Source organism: Grammomys surdaster, unplaced genomic scaffold (assembly GCF_004785775.1).
Source record: "Grammomys surdaster isolate TR1022 unplaced genomic scaffold, NIH_TR_1.0 186, whole genome shotgun sequence".
NCBI lineage: Eukaryota > Metazoa > Chordata > Mammalia > Rodentia > Muridae > Grammomys > Grammomys surdaster.
The window spans coordinates 5,089,455-5,105,986 of NW_021604631.1; the positions used below are offsets into that span (position 1 = coordinate 5,089,455).

Here is a 16,532-nt window from a genome sequence, read left to right on the forward strand (position 1 = left end):
TAATTATTTTTAGGCATTTCAGGGTGGGACAAAAGAAAATGTATGTTTCCAGTTCTCTATCTTTTCTTCAGAGAAGTTGCTTTTTGTATGCTTATATTTCTTGTGCATTTCATATATATGTATATGTATTTTGGAAGAATGTGAGATTGGTTTCTGGTATATGCTAGTTATTTTTTGCCAGAAAAAAAAGCTTATTTATTTTTTTGGTATTATTAACACGTGTATGGACACACATAATATGCCTCCTTTCCTCTCTCCCTTTGTTCTTTCCGTTCAAATAACATTTGAGCTCAAATAACAGACTTCTATCTTTGATGTCTGAAAAGAGTGCCGACTTACATTTCTTGTTTTTGTTCCTCCTCTTGGTACTCCAGTGGCAGATCAGCAGTGGACAGGCTCCGCCCACAACTGCCAGCAGCTCCTCCTCCACTCCCTCCAGTCCCACAATCACAAGTGCGGCTGGGTACGATGGAAAAGCTTTTAGTTCACCCATGATTGATCTGAGTGCACCAGTGGGAGGGCCTTACAATCTTCCTTCTCTTCCAGATGTAAGTTTATGTAAGATCTATACTAATAACCTCCTCTGAAAATTGGCAGTAAATTTGGATTTAGTTTAAGGTGTGGGTTTATTGATTTATCAGCCATTTCTGAAAGCTTAGTTTTATCCTGTAGAAGTAAAATATGAGTAAAATTAGAAATTATGAACATTTGGACATACAAAAGAATGTTTTTCTGGACTCTGACGTTAAAGATGTTTGCAGACGATGTGTCGTAGAGTCGAGGCTAGGAAGTGGGACGGAAGGCTAGACGGAGCTGTTCAGACAAGAGTGTGGGGAGCGAGAGCAAAGGCAGGTTCCTGAAGGGTAAGGCCAGCAGAGCTGCAGAAGAGGCAGGCCTGCCTACCTGAACATATTAGGTAAGATAGTCAATCTTCAGGATCTTTAACTTTGACAAGGGACTTTAAAAGAATCTTTCTAAAGACAGAAAATAACAGTGTTCTGTTGCTGGTTTCTCTGTACCGGTGTTGTGCCTGCACATAGGTTGTGCCCCATATTAATGCTTGGTGCCTTCAGAGGCCAAAAGAGGGCATCAGATCCCTTGAAACTGGAGCTACAGGTAGTTGTGAGCTGCCATGTGGGTGCTGGAATAAAAAAACCCTAATCCTCTGGAAAAGAACTGATGCTTTTTAACTGTTTTCCCTTTCCTACCTTGCAAGGTTAGGTAGTCTCAGTGTCAAGATGTATATATAACCAAACATGAAGCATTTACATTTGTGAAGTGTTTACATACTTCAGTTGGAAGGAGTCATGTATAAGATTAAACTTTTGATTTTTCTTTGATTTTTTTCCAAGTTGAGATCAATTATATTTCCTAATAATCATATTATTAATCTCATTAGAATCATTTTAGCTTTTATAATGCATATATTTTAAATAGGTAGAGTGTACTTTTTTCTTGCTTATCAGACATAGGAAAACTTAATCTAAATGTAAAAAAAAATTTGCTTTTAGGATTGTCCCACAATATAAATTATTTTTATTATATTAAGAAACCCAGTTCTTTATGCACCATTTGAGAATTATTGACTAAAGTCTTATCCAAGAATCTTTAAATACAAATGACCCTGTCTATTTCCTGTCCCCCAACCCCCACAACATAAAAGAGAGAATCTATAGAAAATGGAATTTTTCTTTCTCCCTTTTTTTCTGTCTTATTTCATTATGTATACTCTATATCCTGGCTTTAGGACACAATTATCTTATAAAATCCCAATTAATAAAGGCTACAAATATGTAAGGAATTGTATATGTTCCTGGAAAATGTGGTGTATTTATGCATGACAAAATATTTGCATTTAAAGCATAAAAGTTCTTATTAAATTTAACTTATCATATGTGTGTGTATATCTGTAAGTGTGTGAGCACACGCATGAAGTGGTGCATTCTTAGTATATTTACCGTGGGGAGAATATAAAGAGTAACCTTTAATTTCTTGATGGGTGAAATCGCCTAATAGAACTTCTCAGTTTGTGTTACTTGAGCCCTTAGTCTTAGCACTCCAGAGGCAGAAGCAGGAAGATTGATGGTAGTTCCAAAGTCAGCCTGGTCAATAAATTGAGTTCCAAGATAGCCAGGGCTGCGCAGAGAAGCCCTGTCTTCACAAACAAACAAACAAACAAATAGAGGAAGAAAAGATAGTACTTAGGATTGAAGTTTTCTTGTAAATTTACAGTAATTTTTTGTTTTCAACATTAATTTTCCCTGAAATAATTTCTTCTCCTGGAAGATTGATTGTTCAAGTACTATCATGTTGGACAACATTGCAAGGAAAGACACAAGTGTAGATCACGGCCAGCCAAGACCTCCATCAAACAGAACGGTGCAGTCACCAAATTCATCGGTGCCATCTCCAGGCCTTGCAGGTAAAGCCACCTTTTGGATTTGTAAATGTTTTCTGGTTTTTATTCGTATTTTTATTTATAATGATTAAAAGTTCCTCTCTGCCTCAGTTTTGGTGGTCTGTGTTCTGCCTCAGGTTTAAATGTTAGTGATTACTGTATCTTGAGGTTTTCTTTTATATACACTGATTTGTACGTGTTTCTCCATCCGTGCCCTAGTGCACATGTGGAAGTCAGAGGACAACTTGGAGTTGATTTTTCTCCTTCCACCAAGTAGGTTCCAGGCCTCAAAGCTCAGGTCGTCGGCCTTGGTGATAAGTGCTGTAACCCATGGAGCCCATTTCACCAAGCTGAGTTTTTATACCATGTCAAACTAGAACTCTTCACAAAGAAGGAAACATGGCTTCTTTTTTTAGATTCAGCAAGATTTATTAGCATTATAGCAACCGAAGAGCAAAGTTTTATCACAGTGTCATTAATACATTTAGTTGCCTGTGATAGGGTCTCTTTTCAGAATGTAATTTGTCTAGAATAAAAATTCGTAATTTTTATTAGTTAGGATACAAGAGAAGAGGGCAGTTTTAATGGTTTGTTTGCTTGTTGGTGTGTGATTGTATTTAGTAATGCTTAATGTAGGGAGGTAAAGAGATGGTTCACTGGGTAAGAGCACTTCCTATTCCCAGCATCCACATGGTGGCTTACAACTGCCTGTAGCTTCAGTGCTGCCCTCTCCCAAGCATTGCGTGTCATACACTACATACATGCAGGCAGAACAGTCAAATCACATAAAAGTCAATCTGTTAAAAAATAATATTCTAATATACTTAATTGATTGCTACAAGAAACACTGGAAATATTACTCCTGGAGACTTGATATAGCAGGTGTCTCTTGTGTGACATCTCGGGAGACGTGAACAGATGCATCCAGATAATATGCTGGTGACAAGCTAAAGCAAGAATTGCACTCAAGTCTAGCCTGGTGAACCAGTGAGCTCACCATACCCTGCCAGTGTGGCTGTTAACTCAGCAGTGGGTCCCCGTAGCCATCTGCACAGTTTGCAGGCCCCTCTGCCAAAGAGCTCTTCTGTCCCTGCACTTGCCTACATAAGTATTCTGACCTTCTTAATCTTAACTTCTTCTGATGTTTGAATTTTACAAAGTTTCATTACGTCATATGTTTTTTCAGCTTCCTGAGTCTTTCCTTTTCCCTGGAGGAGAGACTGTCAGTTCTGAGGAAGTTAGCCACACAACAGTATCTGCTTGGAATAGCGGAAAGAAGAGAACTTAATTAAAGTTTTCAGCAATGTTACCAAAAATAAGTTGGTTACAAAATTTAAGTGGAGGTTCCTATTTTAAACATGAATTTAGAATAAAATAAAAGACAAGTGCATGTGAATAAATTAGGAATGTTCTTGATGTTGATGAAAGACACATGAATAGGTAATCCCTACCCAATAAAGGCATCCAGCAAAATAGACTAAACAAAACTTTCCTCTCTCCGGTTGTCAGAAGATTCAAAACAGGATCTGGTTTCTTACTACTGAATTAGCCACGATTTGAATAGTGCTGATAGCAGTGATGCAGAGGTCATCTGGACCCTTCCCTGGGTACTGCAGTGTCACTTGGCAAGACACTTCTGAAGGCATCATGGCAATAATCCTAAGACTGATGTTTATCTCCTACGGACTACCAGACACTAGACAGATTCCATATAACCTCTACCACCTCCAGAGTATAGCTTTCACTCGTTGCTAATAGTATCACACCTACTGGTGTGTGTGCATATGTATATGAGTGCCACAGCACGAATGCAGGGTCAGACAACAGTTGGTGGGAATCTGATCTCTCCTTCCATATGTGAATCCCGGGGTCTAGCTAAGGTTATCAGGATTGGCAGCAAGCAACCTTCCCTCCTTAGCTAGCTCAGCAGCCTGAGCCAAGGTTCTTTATGGCAGCAGTTCAGAACCTCTTGTTTATTGCCTCACATCTGAATCTGACTTTCACTTTTCCAATGAATTGTTGTCAGGTGGGAGCAGGGATGCAGCTCAGGCTGTCAGGCTCGCTGACTACCTACCTACTTCTAGGCCACCCTCCATCCCCTCGACAAACTCCTTGATATTAGCCTCTTTCTCTCCTGTAGTTTTCACTGGCTCTGCCATCCTCTTCCTACTCTATTAACAAGAAAGACTTCAAAATGTTTTCTTACTGGAACTTGAGGTTGGGAGATATCCTATGATGAAGACACTTTCTCCCTGCCCAGATGTCAGTAGTGCCATGGCTGTAAACTTTTGGTGTAACAAAATATTAAAGATATGTTTATGGTTTCATAGAATTTTACTGGATGGTCCTGGTTTTGGTATAATTTAAGTGAACAATTTGACAAACTTGAATGCATAGATTATTAATTATTAATTCACCTGTATATGTCTATTTCCTTCTTCTCAGGTCCTGTTACTATGACTAGCGTCCATCCCCCAATACGTTCACCTAGTGCCTCCAGTGTTGGGAGCCGAGGAAGGTAAACAGATTTAACCATATTTATGGGTATGTCTTTACTCCGTGTCCATAGAGAATCGGTTCTAGGGCCCATCTGACTGCACCAAAACCTGCAGGTGCTCAAGTCCTCTGTGATGGTACACAGTTAACTCTAGTTGGCCAGGAACTCACTTAATAGATGAGACTGGTCTCTTGTGATGATGCCCCTGCCTCTGTTTCAGAATGAAGAAGCAGTCTTTCTTTCAGTGTTCTCTTAGTGATGTAATGATCAAACATTGGCTCTACTTTAAAACAAAGTTTTACAATTAAGCTCCTACTTTAAGTCCTACTTTAAGTTGTTCTTTAGTTCTGCCTTCGTTATGTTTGAAACTTAACTCTAGATCTTGTTTTTTGTTTCTCATTTGAAAGCAGCATTCTTTAGGAGGAAGTTTGCCTGTAGCAAATAGCAGAGTGGCTAATAGTATAGATTTCTGTTCAGCTACCACCTCTAAGAAGCAGAAGCCAACAAGTGATACTCTAGTGTCTTAGCACAAACTATGCATGAAAGTCTAGATTTCCTGTTGTCACTAACTAGACAGGAAATTAGAAAAAACTAAAAAAAAAATGTTAGTTCTAAAACACCAAATCTAAGGCTGTAAAATAGAACCTTAGAATAGGCAAGTCATTTAGGTATAAATCAGGTTTTACTGAATTTCAGCTCCAAGATAAATCTGTTTGAAAGGTTAGTAATAGGGCCTTTCTGACCTCGAGGAAATGAGTGCTACATTCCACAACTGCACTTTTACATCATTCACTACTGATATAAAATATGGTTACTATTGTGAAGTGACAGTATTCCAGAATGTTCTTCAGTTTACTGCTTTTAGTAAACTGATTTTGTCTCCCTCTCTGTCTTTCTCCCTCACAGCTCTGGCTCTTCCAGCAAACCAGCAGGAGCTGACTCTACTCACAAGGTCCCAGTAGTCATGTTGGAGCCAATTCGAATAAAACAAGAAAACAGCGGACCACCTGAAAATTATGATTTTCCTGTTGTTATAGTAAAACAAGAATCAGATGAAGACTCTAGACCTCAAAATGTAATTATACCAGCACTTGCAATACTAAACCCATTTAGGAGGCAAGAAAAGGATTTTCTAAATTGAGTTTCCCTCCTTTCATGACTCCAGATTGTGTCGAGTTGACATAAAACTAGCTAGCACAGTGTCTGATGTGTGATTTGAATTAGTAGCTACAATAAACCATCTTTACTGCTCACTTAGTCTTTAATTGTTGTAGCCATCGGGAGATTAAAGGGCCCCCTTCAAAACATGCATATATACATAAATGCTGTTGTCCTCTCTTTGGTTGCAGACTAACTATCCAAGAAGCATACTTACCTCCCTCCTCTTAAACAGTAATCAGAGCTCCGCTTCTGAGGAAACCGTGTTACGGTCTGATGCCCCTGATAGTACAGGAGATCAACCTGGACTCCATCAAGAAAATTCCTCAAATGGAAAGTCTGAGTGGCTGGATGCCTCCCAGAAGTCCCCTGTGCATGTCGGAGAGACAAGGAAGGAGGATGACCCCAATGAAGACTGGTGTGCTGTTTGTCAAAATGGTGGGGAACTCCTATGCTGTGAGAAGTGTCCTAAAGTATTCCACCTTACTTGTCATGTGCCCACATTGACAAACTTCCCGAGGTAAAACAGTACATCTGTCTAAAGTATGAAACACAGGGTTAGGAGTGTGCTGTGGTGTTAGAGCTTCTTAGCTGGCATGCGCATGCCCAGGGAACTGTATATAAGAGGACAGCGTTCCAGAGCAAAGGGGATGTAACTGAAAAGGAATGACATGAAAGGGGAAGGGAGGGGATACAACTGGACAGGGATGACATGGAGGGGGAGGGGAAGACAAAGAAGGGATTTTTTAAATCTTACAGTTATAATGAACTTTTGACAATTGTTATAAAGATTTAAATTCCATTTGGCACAAATGTATACTCTAAAGTCCCTACACTTTCCTGTTCCCTGCTTCCTAGTCTTTATGCTTCTCAGAAAGCTCATCTGTTGAAATAAACAGTCATAGGCTCTCTCTGGGCCCTTGTGGCACACGCCTGTGACCAAGCATGGAGGAGATGGAGGGAGGGTCACAAGTGTGGCGTTTACTCAAACACTAACGTTAACTTCGTAGGCCTTTGCATCAAGTTCCTGCTATTTCTGCTCTGTACTGCCTTGTACCTGGTAGTATGTAATAACTAGGCACAGGCTAAAACCCATTCCAAAGAAACCTGCCCTAGGTGGCCTGCAGGTGGTGGGAACATGGTGGGGAAGACAGAGATCTGACATAGTCAGAACTGAAAGGTACATTATCCCGACAGTGGAGAATGGATTTGTACTTTCTGCCGAGACTTGTCTAAGCCAGAAGTTGAATATGATTGTGATGCTCCCAGTCACCACTCAGATAAAAGGAAAAGTGAAGGCCTTACTAAATTAACGCCGATAGACAAAAGGGTAAGTTTTCTAACATTTTCACGCTAGAGTATTAGGACATGTTTTGTTACATGCATTGATTTTAAACTGAATTCTTTCACCTTTAAGTCAGTCTCTCTCTCTCTCTCTCTCTCTCTCTCTCTCTCTCTCTCTCTCTCTCTCTCTCTCCTCTCTGTACACAGAGAGAAGAATCAATAGTAAGCTATAGTGTGTGTGTTTGTGTGTGTGTGTGTGTGTGTGTGTGTACACTCGTGCATGAGCTCTCATCAATGGATCTACACATGGAGACCAGAGGTTATCCTAACATATCTTCCTCTTTTGCTTTCCACCTTACCTTTGAGACAGGTCCTGTCACTGAACCTGGAGCTCGCTGGGCTAGACTGGCTAGCTAGCGAGTACCTGGAATTCCCTTGTTTCCCCACCCTCCCTCCTGTCAGTTACAGCTGGATGCTACCATGCTTGGCTTCTTTGCTTAGGTGATAGGGATCCAAATCCACGTGCATAGAAAAAGCACCTGACCCTCTGAACTTCTTAATTAAAAAAGAAAACTATTAACTAGACATGTAAAATACTATGCTTGAGCAGAGTAAACTGTATATCCCTTATAGATAGAGCTGGGCTTTGTGTAGTGCTAGAACAGAAGAGAGGGAGGGAGGGGGGAGGGAGAGGGAGAGGGAGGGAGGGACAGAGACAGAGAGGAAGGGAGAGTGAGAGTGTGTGTGTGTGGGGGGGGCTGCCTGGGCAGTGAGCCCTAAGTGTCCACCTCTTTGCTGCTGGGATTGTAAGTATGCATCAGGGCATCAAGTATGCATCAGGGCATCTAGCTTCCTTACCTTCCATCTCAGAATTCAGCCCAGGTGTTCCCCACTTTACTGACTGAACCATCTCTTCGGTCCAACTAAATCTTGGCTATTTTCGGCAGGGCCAAGAAGAGAGAAGGACTCATTGTGTAGCCCAGGCTAGCCTAACTCTCTGGGTAACATACTGGCCTTGAATTAACAACATTCCACTTGGCTCTGCATTCTAAGTACATGCCCAGCCTTGTTCTTTGTTTCTGATTTTTTTTGTTTTATTTGTTATTGTTATTTTTGTTTTGATTTGTTTCTTTGAGACAGTGTATCACTATTAGTCCAGTCATCAAACAGCAATCCTTCTGCCTCAGCTTTCCAAGTTCTGTCTAAATTCCGAGACGGAAGATAAGGAAGCTAGATGCCCTGAAGTATACTTGCACCATGCATAGCTTTAGTCTGAGCTTTTAAATTTTGTCTACCTTAATTTCTGTCTTGTTTCATTTTTATCACTGGTTTTCAGAATCTTTTAAGAATTGACAGTGAGATTTACTTTTTTGATTTAATGTTCTTGGAAAGAATTCCATACTTTGACCACATGAAATTTTATTTAACATTTAGCTATAACTTTTTATTACTAAAAAGTTTATCAAAGTATATTTTAAAAAAGAAACCATGAAAATGGACATCTAAGAAGATGTGCTAGTGCAGTATATGTTCACTGGGAGGCAGGCGTGCACCGGTGCTGAGGGGAGGAAGTAGCAGGATTCACAACAGGACACCTCTTTTTGCAAGAGAGAAAAGATAGCTCTTGCCTGGAGAAAGCTGGAGCACTACATTTATTAATAAACACGTGAACTTCCTCCAGTGACTGCTGATTGACATAACACAGACTGGAGTGAAGGGGTAAGGGAGGAGGAACTCATCTTGAGGAACAAATGTGTATTCCCTAGTGTGATTGGCTTATTCACCCAATTACAGGGACTCTCATACCCATTCCCCTAAGTTGTTACCTAATTCAGATGGAGAGCAAAACCAAAGATACAGTGTTCCTTACTGATTCCCTGGGCCTTAATTTTTAATTTGAGACCTGTGAATTCTTTCAGAAAATAAGCTATGACTTCACTCTCGTTTGTATTTTTCATTAGAAATGTGAACGCCTGCTTCTGTTTCTTTACTGCCATGAAATGAGCCTGGCTTTCCAAGACCCTGTCCCTCTGACTGTAAGTATTGATGTCATATGTAGTGTTCACATGATGGGAGAATTTTTTTTAATTTTATTTACGAGAACCTAATTTGTTTATTTCTTTATTTCAATAATTTCTTGTATCTAATCCAAATCTTTTTGTGAGCAGTCCTTTGGGGGAGTGTGTACAGGTGTGTGTGTGTATGTGTGTGTGTGTGTGTCTGTCTGTCTGTCTGTCTGTCTGTCTGTCTGTCTGAGAGAGGGTCTCAGTGAGACTTAAGAGGATTACTCTCTGCTAGTTCTCCAGTGATCCCCAGGAGTCTGCCTGTCCCTGCCTCCCCCTCCCCAGAGCTGGGATGATAAGAGTGTGCTGCCATGCCTGGCTTTTTACATAGTTTGCTGATGTGCTTGTGATCAAACTCATGTCCTCATGCATCTCTGACACTCTGCTGGCTGAGCCGTCTTCACACACACACACACGCACACACACACACACACTATCCTCCTGCATACTCTTCTCCCACTGGTTCCCTTCCTCTCACACTTTCCTGATGTGCATGCGTGCATGAGTGAGTGCTTTAAATCTAAATTCCGTATAAGATAGAGGACAGAATCTGTTTTTCCGCTTCCCACGTTGCTGGGTCTTGTTTCCCTGACAGCACTTCTCTTGCTCCCTTCACACAGCCCCACTGTGCGTACACATTCTGTACAGCATTTCTCCTTCTGAGCTGCTTAGTTCACTCAGCGTGACGATCACAAGCTTCACTCATGGTCCTACAAATGAGCGCACGTCACTAAACAGATAAATGCATGTTCATGACAATTGGCTGATAATGTCTATTTATTTCTTGGGTATCCTTCTCATCCACCCAGTTTACTTTTATATTGGGACGGTTTTTTATGTTTTCTGTGTCTTAGAAGGCTTATATGGCATGAGTTGTTGGGGACAATAGCCACTATTTTTTTTTTTTTAAATAAAGATCTCTCTATAGGTTTTTAGGTACAAAAACTAAGTAGAATTTAATAACAGAAAAAAGCTGAGAATCATTCAGATAGATAGATAGATAGATAGATAGATAGATAGATAGATATCAAATATATATATCAAACAAATAGATCAAACAGATCTATACTGAAAGTATGATATAACTTTGATACCTATAGAGTACTAGAAAGAAGCCCATGCATAAAATATTTTCTCCATCTATGATATCTGAAAGTTCTTTCTGAAATTGAATAAATTTTGTTTTGGTCTTGTTTATTGTTGTTGGGTTGGGTTTTCTAAGACAGAATCTCATGTATCTCAGGTTGGCCTCAAACAGTCTAGAGCTTCCTGACCTCCTGTCTCCACCTCCCAATGAAATGACATTTACACTTATGGTTTGTTGGGTCTTAAAAATTAATGTAAACTAGAAAAAATAAAACTCATAATAATTTAGTTCAAGACAGTCAATTTCATGGTATAAAATATTGCAGTTAAATAATGTGTTATTGTATACAGTGAATATATAGCTCATTGTGTAGCACTGGCTGGCCTGAAAGCCATTATGTAGACCACGCTGGCCTTGAACCTGCAGGGATCCTCCTGCACCAGCAGTCCGTTTCTGATATTTAGGTTTTTATATTTAAGTTTTTAGAAGTAAGAGTTTTCTAAGGGCACTATGGATTAAACCCATACACACACACGCACACGCACATGCACACGCACGCAGCTACTAAGCTACAGCCCCAGTCCAAAAAAGGAAATAAGAACTTCAGGGAGAAGGAGCAGGGTGTAGAGAGGATGGAAGTTTGTGCAGGTATGTACCTAAACATGTAACGCAAAACTGTTGCTTCTTCTGCTCCTGACTTACATGTCTATTAACAGTACCAGCAGCCACACGTTAACCCCCTTTTTCTTGATATATAAAGTATTTCGTGAAAATCACCTCATTCATTTTCTGAAATTGGCAAGATGATTGATCTGGAATATAACGAGATTTTCAGCAGGGTTAAGTAATGTTGCAGGATCATTCTAGCCAGTGTCAAAGCTGAGGGCCAAGCTTGTCTCTACTTGGAATAGCAGAAGACAAAATCCTGTTGATCATCCTCTTTTAAATGGGTGTGTTTGCTTGTTTTAGAGACAGGGTCTAATTCTCTAGCCTTTGCTGGCCTGGCACTCACTGTCTAGATCAGACTGTCAAGTAGGTCTGGAAGTCCTAGAGATCCTACTGCCTCTGCCTCCCAGTGCTGGTACTAAAGACATGCCCCGACACATCAAATAGCCAAGCTAACGTTGCTGCATAGAGCAGCGTGCTTCCCAAGTACTCACTCACTCTTTGGTTTCCTTTCTTTTTTTTCAACTCCTGACTAACCTGGAATTTGCTATGTAGATCAGGCTAGCCTCCAACTCATAGATCTACCTCCTCCTCCTTCCCACACATTGCAATTAAAGGTGTATGCCACCATACCCAGCTTAGTAATTATTTTTTATTTAACAATGAAGAGCCGGGCGGTGGTGGCGCACGCCTTTAATCCCAGCACTTGGGAGGCAGAGGCAGGTGGATTTCTGAGTTCGAGGCCAGCCTGGTCTACAGAGTGAGTTCCAGGACAGCCAGGGCTATACAGAGAAACCCTGTCTCGAAAAACCTAAAAAAAAAAAAAAACAAAAAAAACAAAAAAAAAAACAATGAAGAGGGAGCATATAGGAGCTTTAAAAGAAAGTACTATGTAGCGTTTGCTGGCCTGGAATGCCTTTTTTCCATTAAAATTCATTGTTAACTAGGTCACATAGTAATTCTATTTTTAGTTTCTCTGAATAACCTCCATACTGATTACCATCATGGCTGAATTGATTTACATTCCCACCAGTAGTATATAATGGTTCCATTTTTCCCCCCTAATCTTCATCAACATTTACCGTGTGTGTGTGTGTGTGTGTGTGTGCGTGTGCGTGTGCGTGTGTGTGTGTGGTTTCATCCCTTAATGGTAGCCATTCTGGCTGGCATAAGATAGAATCTCAATGTAATTTCTGTTTTCATTTTCCTGATAGCTAACATTAATAAACATTTTTTCCTTAATGCTTACTGGCCGTTTGTGCTTTAATCTCTCCTGGTTTAGATGTTCAGAGGACACTGTACAGTGAAAATACTTGCACATTCAGATTTATTATAGCACTGTGCACAGTAGCTGATAGAATAAGCCTAGCTGTTATCAGAAGATGGTTAGATTTAAAAAGTACTGTGTATTGCTGAGTGGTAGTGGATGTGCCTTTAAATCCCAGCACTTAGGCCAAAGGAGGTGTATCTTCAAGTTTAAGGCCAGCCTGTTCTACAGCGCTACATACAAGAAACCCTGTCTTGAAAAACAAAACAGAACAAAGTTATATATGCATAATGGATTTTTAGTCAGCCGTAAAGACTGAAATTATGTCATTTTCTAAAAAAATAGATATGTAGAGATAATTCTATGAATGTAGAAAGGTATTGCATATTTCAATTATGGGACTGCTGGTATTATATATATATATGCCTTGGGAATTGGGGAGGGAAGACCTTCACTGTAAGTCTTGATACACTTAATTATCTGTATGATACCCAATATTATATACAGTAAATATATACCAATATAAAATGTTAAGTTTTTAGAAAAACTGACACAAAACTTGTGTGAAAACCTAGTAGGTACTTGTGATTGTTTGTTTCTTTGATTTCGTTTTTCACCAATGACAAACTAACATGAAGAAAAATAGCATATGCTATAGGACCGGGTGCAATTTACTTATTTATATTATAATAACTCATTTGTTTTGTAAGGTGCCTGATTATTATAAAATAATTAAAAACCCAATGGACTTGTCAACCATCAAGAAAAGACTTCAGGAGGATTATTGCATGTATACAAAGCCTGAAGATTTTGTAGCTGATTTTAGATTGATCTTTCAAAACTGTGCTGAATTCAATGAGGTGAGATGGGGCGAGGCCACAGCAATGTGGAGAGTGAACTTAACCAGACAGCCTGCCAGCAGTGAGGTCCCAAGATGTGTGTGCTAGAGTAAGTGTCCGGTGTCTCCTGTACCAGGGTAGGGCAGAGCTCGCTAGGGAGGCTTATCCACACTGAGTTTGCAAAGTCTTATATGTGGTAAGTGCAAATACAAGCTGGCCTGAGGCTGAGGTAGTTTAGAGTAAGGATTCCCCATTCCTTCCTTTTATTTGCAGGCTGCACACTTTGACTTCTGAGTGTATCTTGAAATAGTAAGGACGAACCAAACAGTTCTCATTTAGAAATCTTCTCATGTCACTTTTTGTAAACTGTGTCTCTTTTGTTCGTTGTTTGTTCTTTTGTTGACTTTCTCATCCTACCCATGCTCATCTTGTCACCTTGCTGATGTGACCCATCCCTGTCATCACCACTCCTTCCGGAAGGAGTTAGTCAAGAGCGTAGCCCCAGACTAGGGTTTGTTTTATATTAGTGACGTTCCCTGAGTACTTCCCAACAGTCCATTAAGTTTCAGTTGTGTGCCAAATAGGAACAGAATTGTGAGAGATTATTTTTATTAACTAAAACGTGGCTCTTTGGGGTGTTAATTCCTACCTTTATTTTTATCCCACAGCCTGATTCTGAAGTAGCCAATGCTGGTATAAAACTTGAAAGCTATTTTGAAGAACTTCTAAAGAATCTTTATCCAGAAAAAAGATTTCCTAAGCTAGAATTCAGGCATGACATAGAAGACTGTAAGTTCAGTGACGACTCAGACGATGACTTTGTACAGCCCCGGAGGAAGCGCCTCAAGAGCTCGGAGGACCGCCAGCTGCTAAAGTAAAGCAGCGCTGGCCCAGTGCACTGTGCTAGAGATTTTCCTTTCAAATTAAAGAAAGCAGAAGCCTTGTCAGTGATCTAAGATCATGGGACAGAGCAGGGTTTGTGAGATCTCTGGTATGGTTTTGCTGTTTACTGAACTTTGATTTCTTTAATAACATTTCTTTAACCTCTCATCATTGATAATAAAAAGAAGAGGAAGAAAGGAAATGTGTATAAGAATAAAAGAAGAAAGAAAAGGTAGAAAAAGAAGAAATGGCAAAGAAGGAAAAGACATTCTTCCCACTATTGGATTTCCTACAGCAGCCTGGAGTAAGACTTGCTCAATAGAGAGAAATAGAGTTTGAAGTAAGTTGAGATTTTAGTGTGATTTGGATGTGTGATAATCCATTTTTAGACTATTTCATTACCCTTTAATTATGGCCAACTGTAAGGAGATAGGTTTACTGTTCTTAAAAGACGTCCTCCCCAAACGTGAGTGGGAAGCAGAGTTCTTTCCCAGGCTGCCTGCCAGAAGTGTAGACAGATGCTATTAAGACACCAAATAGTGTCCGTGTAAGATGGCAAATGCATTAAAGAAATCAGGAAACGAAATGTTTGGTTATTGTTTTGCTTTATCTTGTCAGAGATGCTGGGAATAGCAGGTCTTCAGGGCTGTTCTTTCATGTTTTGCTAGATCAGCCTCTTCTTCAGCTTCCTTTAGGGAAGTAAGTGTGCGTGTTCCATGTTGCTGTTTGATCTGCGCCCCCCCCCCCCACTGTACCCCTTACTGTACAGAGCTGGTACAGCAAGACTCATTGCTAGTGGCTTTCCTTCCCTTGGGGGCAGGCAGGTTGAGGTGGTTGGGGTTTTTGAGACAGTATTTCTGTAGTCCTGCCTGTCCTGGAATTCACTCTGTAGACCTGCCTGCCTCTGAGTGCTGGGATTAAAAGTGCAAGCCTTAATAGAACCATCAAATATACAATACAGTAGGGTACACCAATATTTGATAGATTTCTTCTGTGCCCTGGGGCTGCCCTGTTCAAGCTCCCTGAATGGGCTTTCATCTGTCTTTCTCATTTCACATGAGCGGCTGTTGTCGACTTGGGAAGAGATCAGTTTGGTGGGGAGGGGTATAAGCAGGAAAAGAATTCTGTGAACTACTCTTTGTCGACTTTCTGTTTGCTTGATTTTTTTTAAAACAGACCTTCATATTTCATCCTTGATCTGCCTTAATTCAAAATTTAATTTTCTTTGGGAGAAAGAGAAAAAAGATTTATTCCTTTTGCTTGTTTGGTGGGGGTTTGTTGGGGGAGGGGGACAGGCAGGCTCAGATGAACAAGACACCAAATGAGATTAAGGTAGGATAAAATCCTTATGTACTGTTGTACTAGCCCAATATTTGGCAAAATACAAGGACAGTTTTAGTTTGCTATAGTAAACTTTTAGTATTAAAGTATTTTAGATGTTTGACTAGAGAATTTTTTTTCTTTAGGTTGACAGAATAAAACACAGCTGACCTGAGGATTTATTTGGTTACATGGCCTCCCCTGAATTAAAGTGTAGCTGGACACGGTAGATGTAGTGGCAGGCACACACTCACAAAGCCAGCCCTTGGAAGGTGGAGGCAGGAGAATCAGAAGGTGAAGGCCATCCTGCAGATCCAGGTTCAGGCCATCCTCTGCTGTGTGAGATGCTGTTGGGGGTGGGGCAGGGAGATGGTGACTTCTGTGCAGCATTGCTTCCTGAGGTTGCTGACTGGAGAACATTCTGTACATGCCTTATTAGCAATAGTTTCCCATTCTCTAAACAACCTATATAATAGTCCACAACCACTGTAACAGTCTTCATCCGTTTTTAAGTGTGTGTTGTGTGCTGATGTCTGTTGTGTTGATTTGAGTATGCAGCTGACATTTGTCCTGGAAACACAGTCTGAACAAAGTTTGACAATACATAGATCCTTGGGGAAGTGGGGTTTTATGTTCAGTTCAGTCTGGCCGTCGGCTCTGGCCCTTCTACCTCTACTTCCCTGGTGCAGGGACTTAAGTAGTGTACGACTATACCCTCAGCTTTGGGGTTTGTTTGTTTATTATTTGTGGGAAGTGGTTAAACTTATGTGGTTGAGTCCAGCATTTTAAGTGTAGCAGCTGTGGAACCTATTTATTTTAATATTTAAAAGATTTATTTATTTTATGTCATATGTATGCATGTTTGCCTGCTTACATGAATGTGTGTCATATGTGTGCCTGGTGCCCACCCTCCTAGACTAGAAGAGGGCATTGGATACCCTGGAACTGGCATTAGAGAGGGTGGTCAGCCACCATACCTGGGGCCTCTGAAACAGCAATAAATGCTCCCAACCACTGAGCTCACTCTCTGGCTCCAGCTGTGGAACTCTGGGCAGTACATTTCTTTTTGCT

General features: G+C 40.4%; 1 protein-coding gene across 2 annotated transcripts in view; it reads left to right on the forward strand.

Annotated features, from left to right (window-relative positions):
- Trim24 (tripartite motif containing 24) overlaps positions 1 to 14,727 on the forward strand; it is a 99,779-nt gene extending 85,052 nt beyond the window's left edge. For both annotated transcript variants that reach the window (XM_028768366.1, XM_028768365.1), the window contains exons 11-19: positions 375 to 548; positions 2,287 to 2,422; positions 4,844 to 4,916; positions 5,802 to 5,970; positions 6,245 to 6,573; positions 7,251 to 7,383; positions 9,299 to 9,373; positions 13,131 to 13,280; positions 13,928 to 14,727. In XM_028768366.1, coding sequence (XP_028624199.1) covers positions 375 to 548; positions 2,287 to 2,422; positions 4,844 to 4,916; positions 5,802 to 5,970; positions 6,245 to 6,573; positions 7,251 to 7,383; positions 9,299 to 9,373; positions 13,131 to 13,280; positions 13,928 to 14,137 — 1,449 coding nt within the window. In that variant the 3' untranslated portion in view covers positions 14,138 to 14,727. The remainder of the gene's footprint in view (positions 1 to 374; positions 549 to 2,286; positions 2,423 to 4,843; positions 4,917 to 5,801; positions 5,971 to 6,244; positions 6,574 to 7,250; positions 7,384 to 9,298; positions 9,374 to 13,130; positions 13,281 to 13,927) is intronic.
- Positions 14,728 to 16,532: the final 1,805 nt, after the last annotated feature.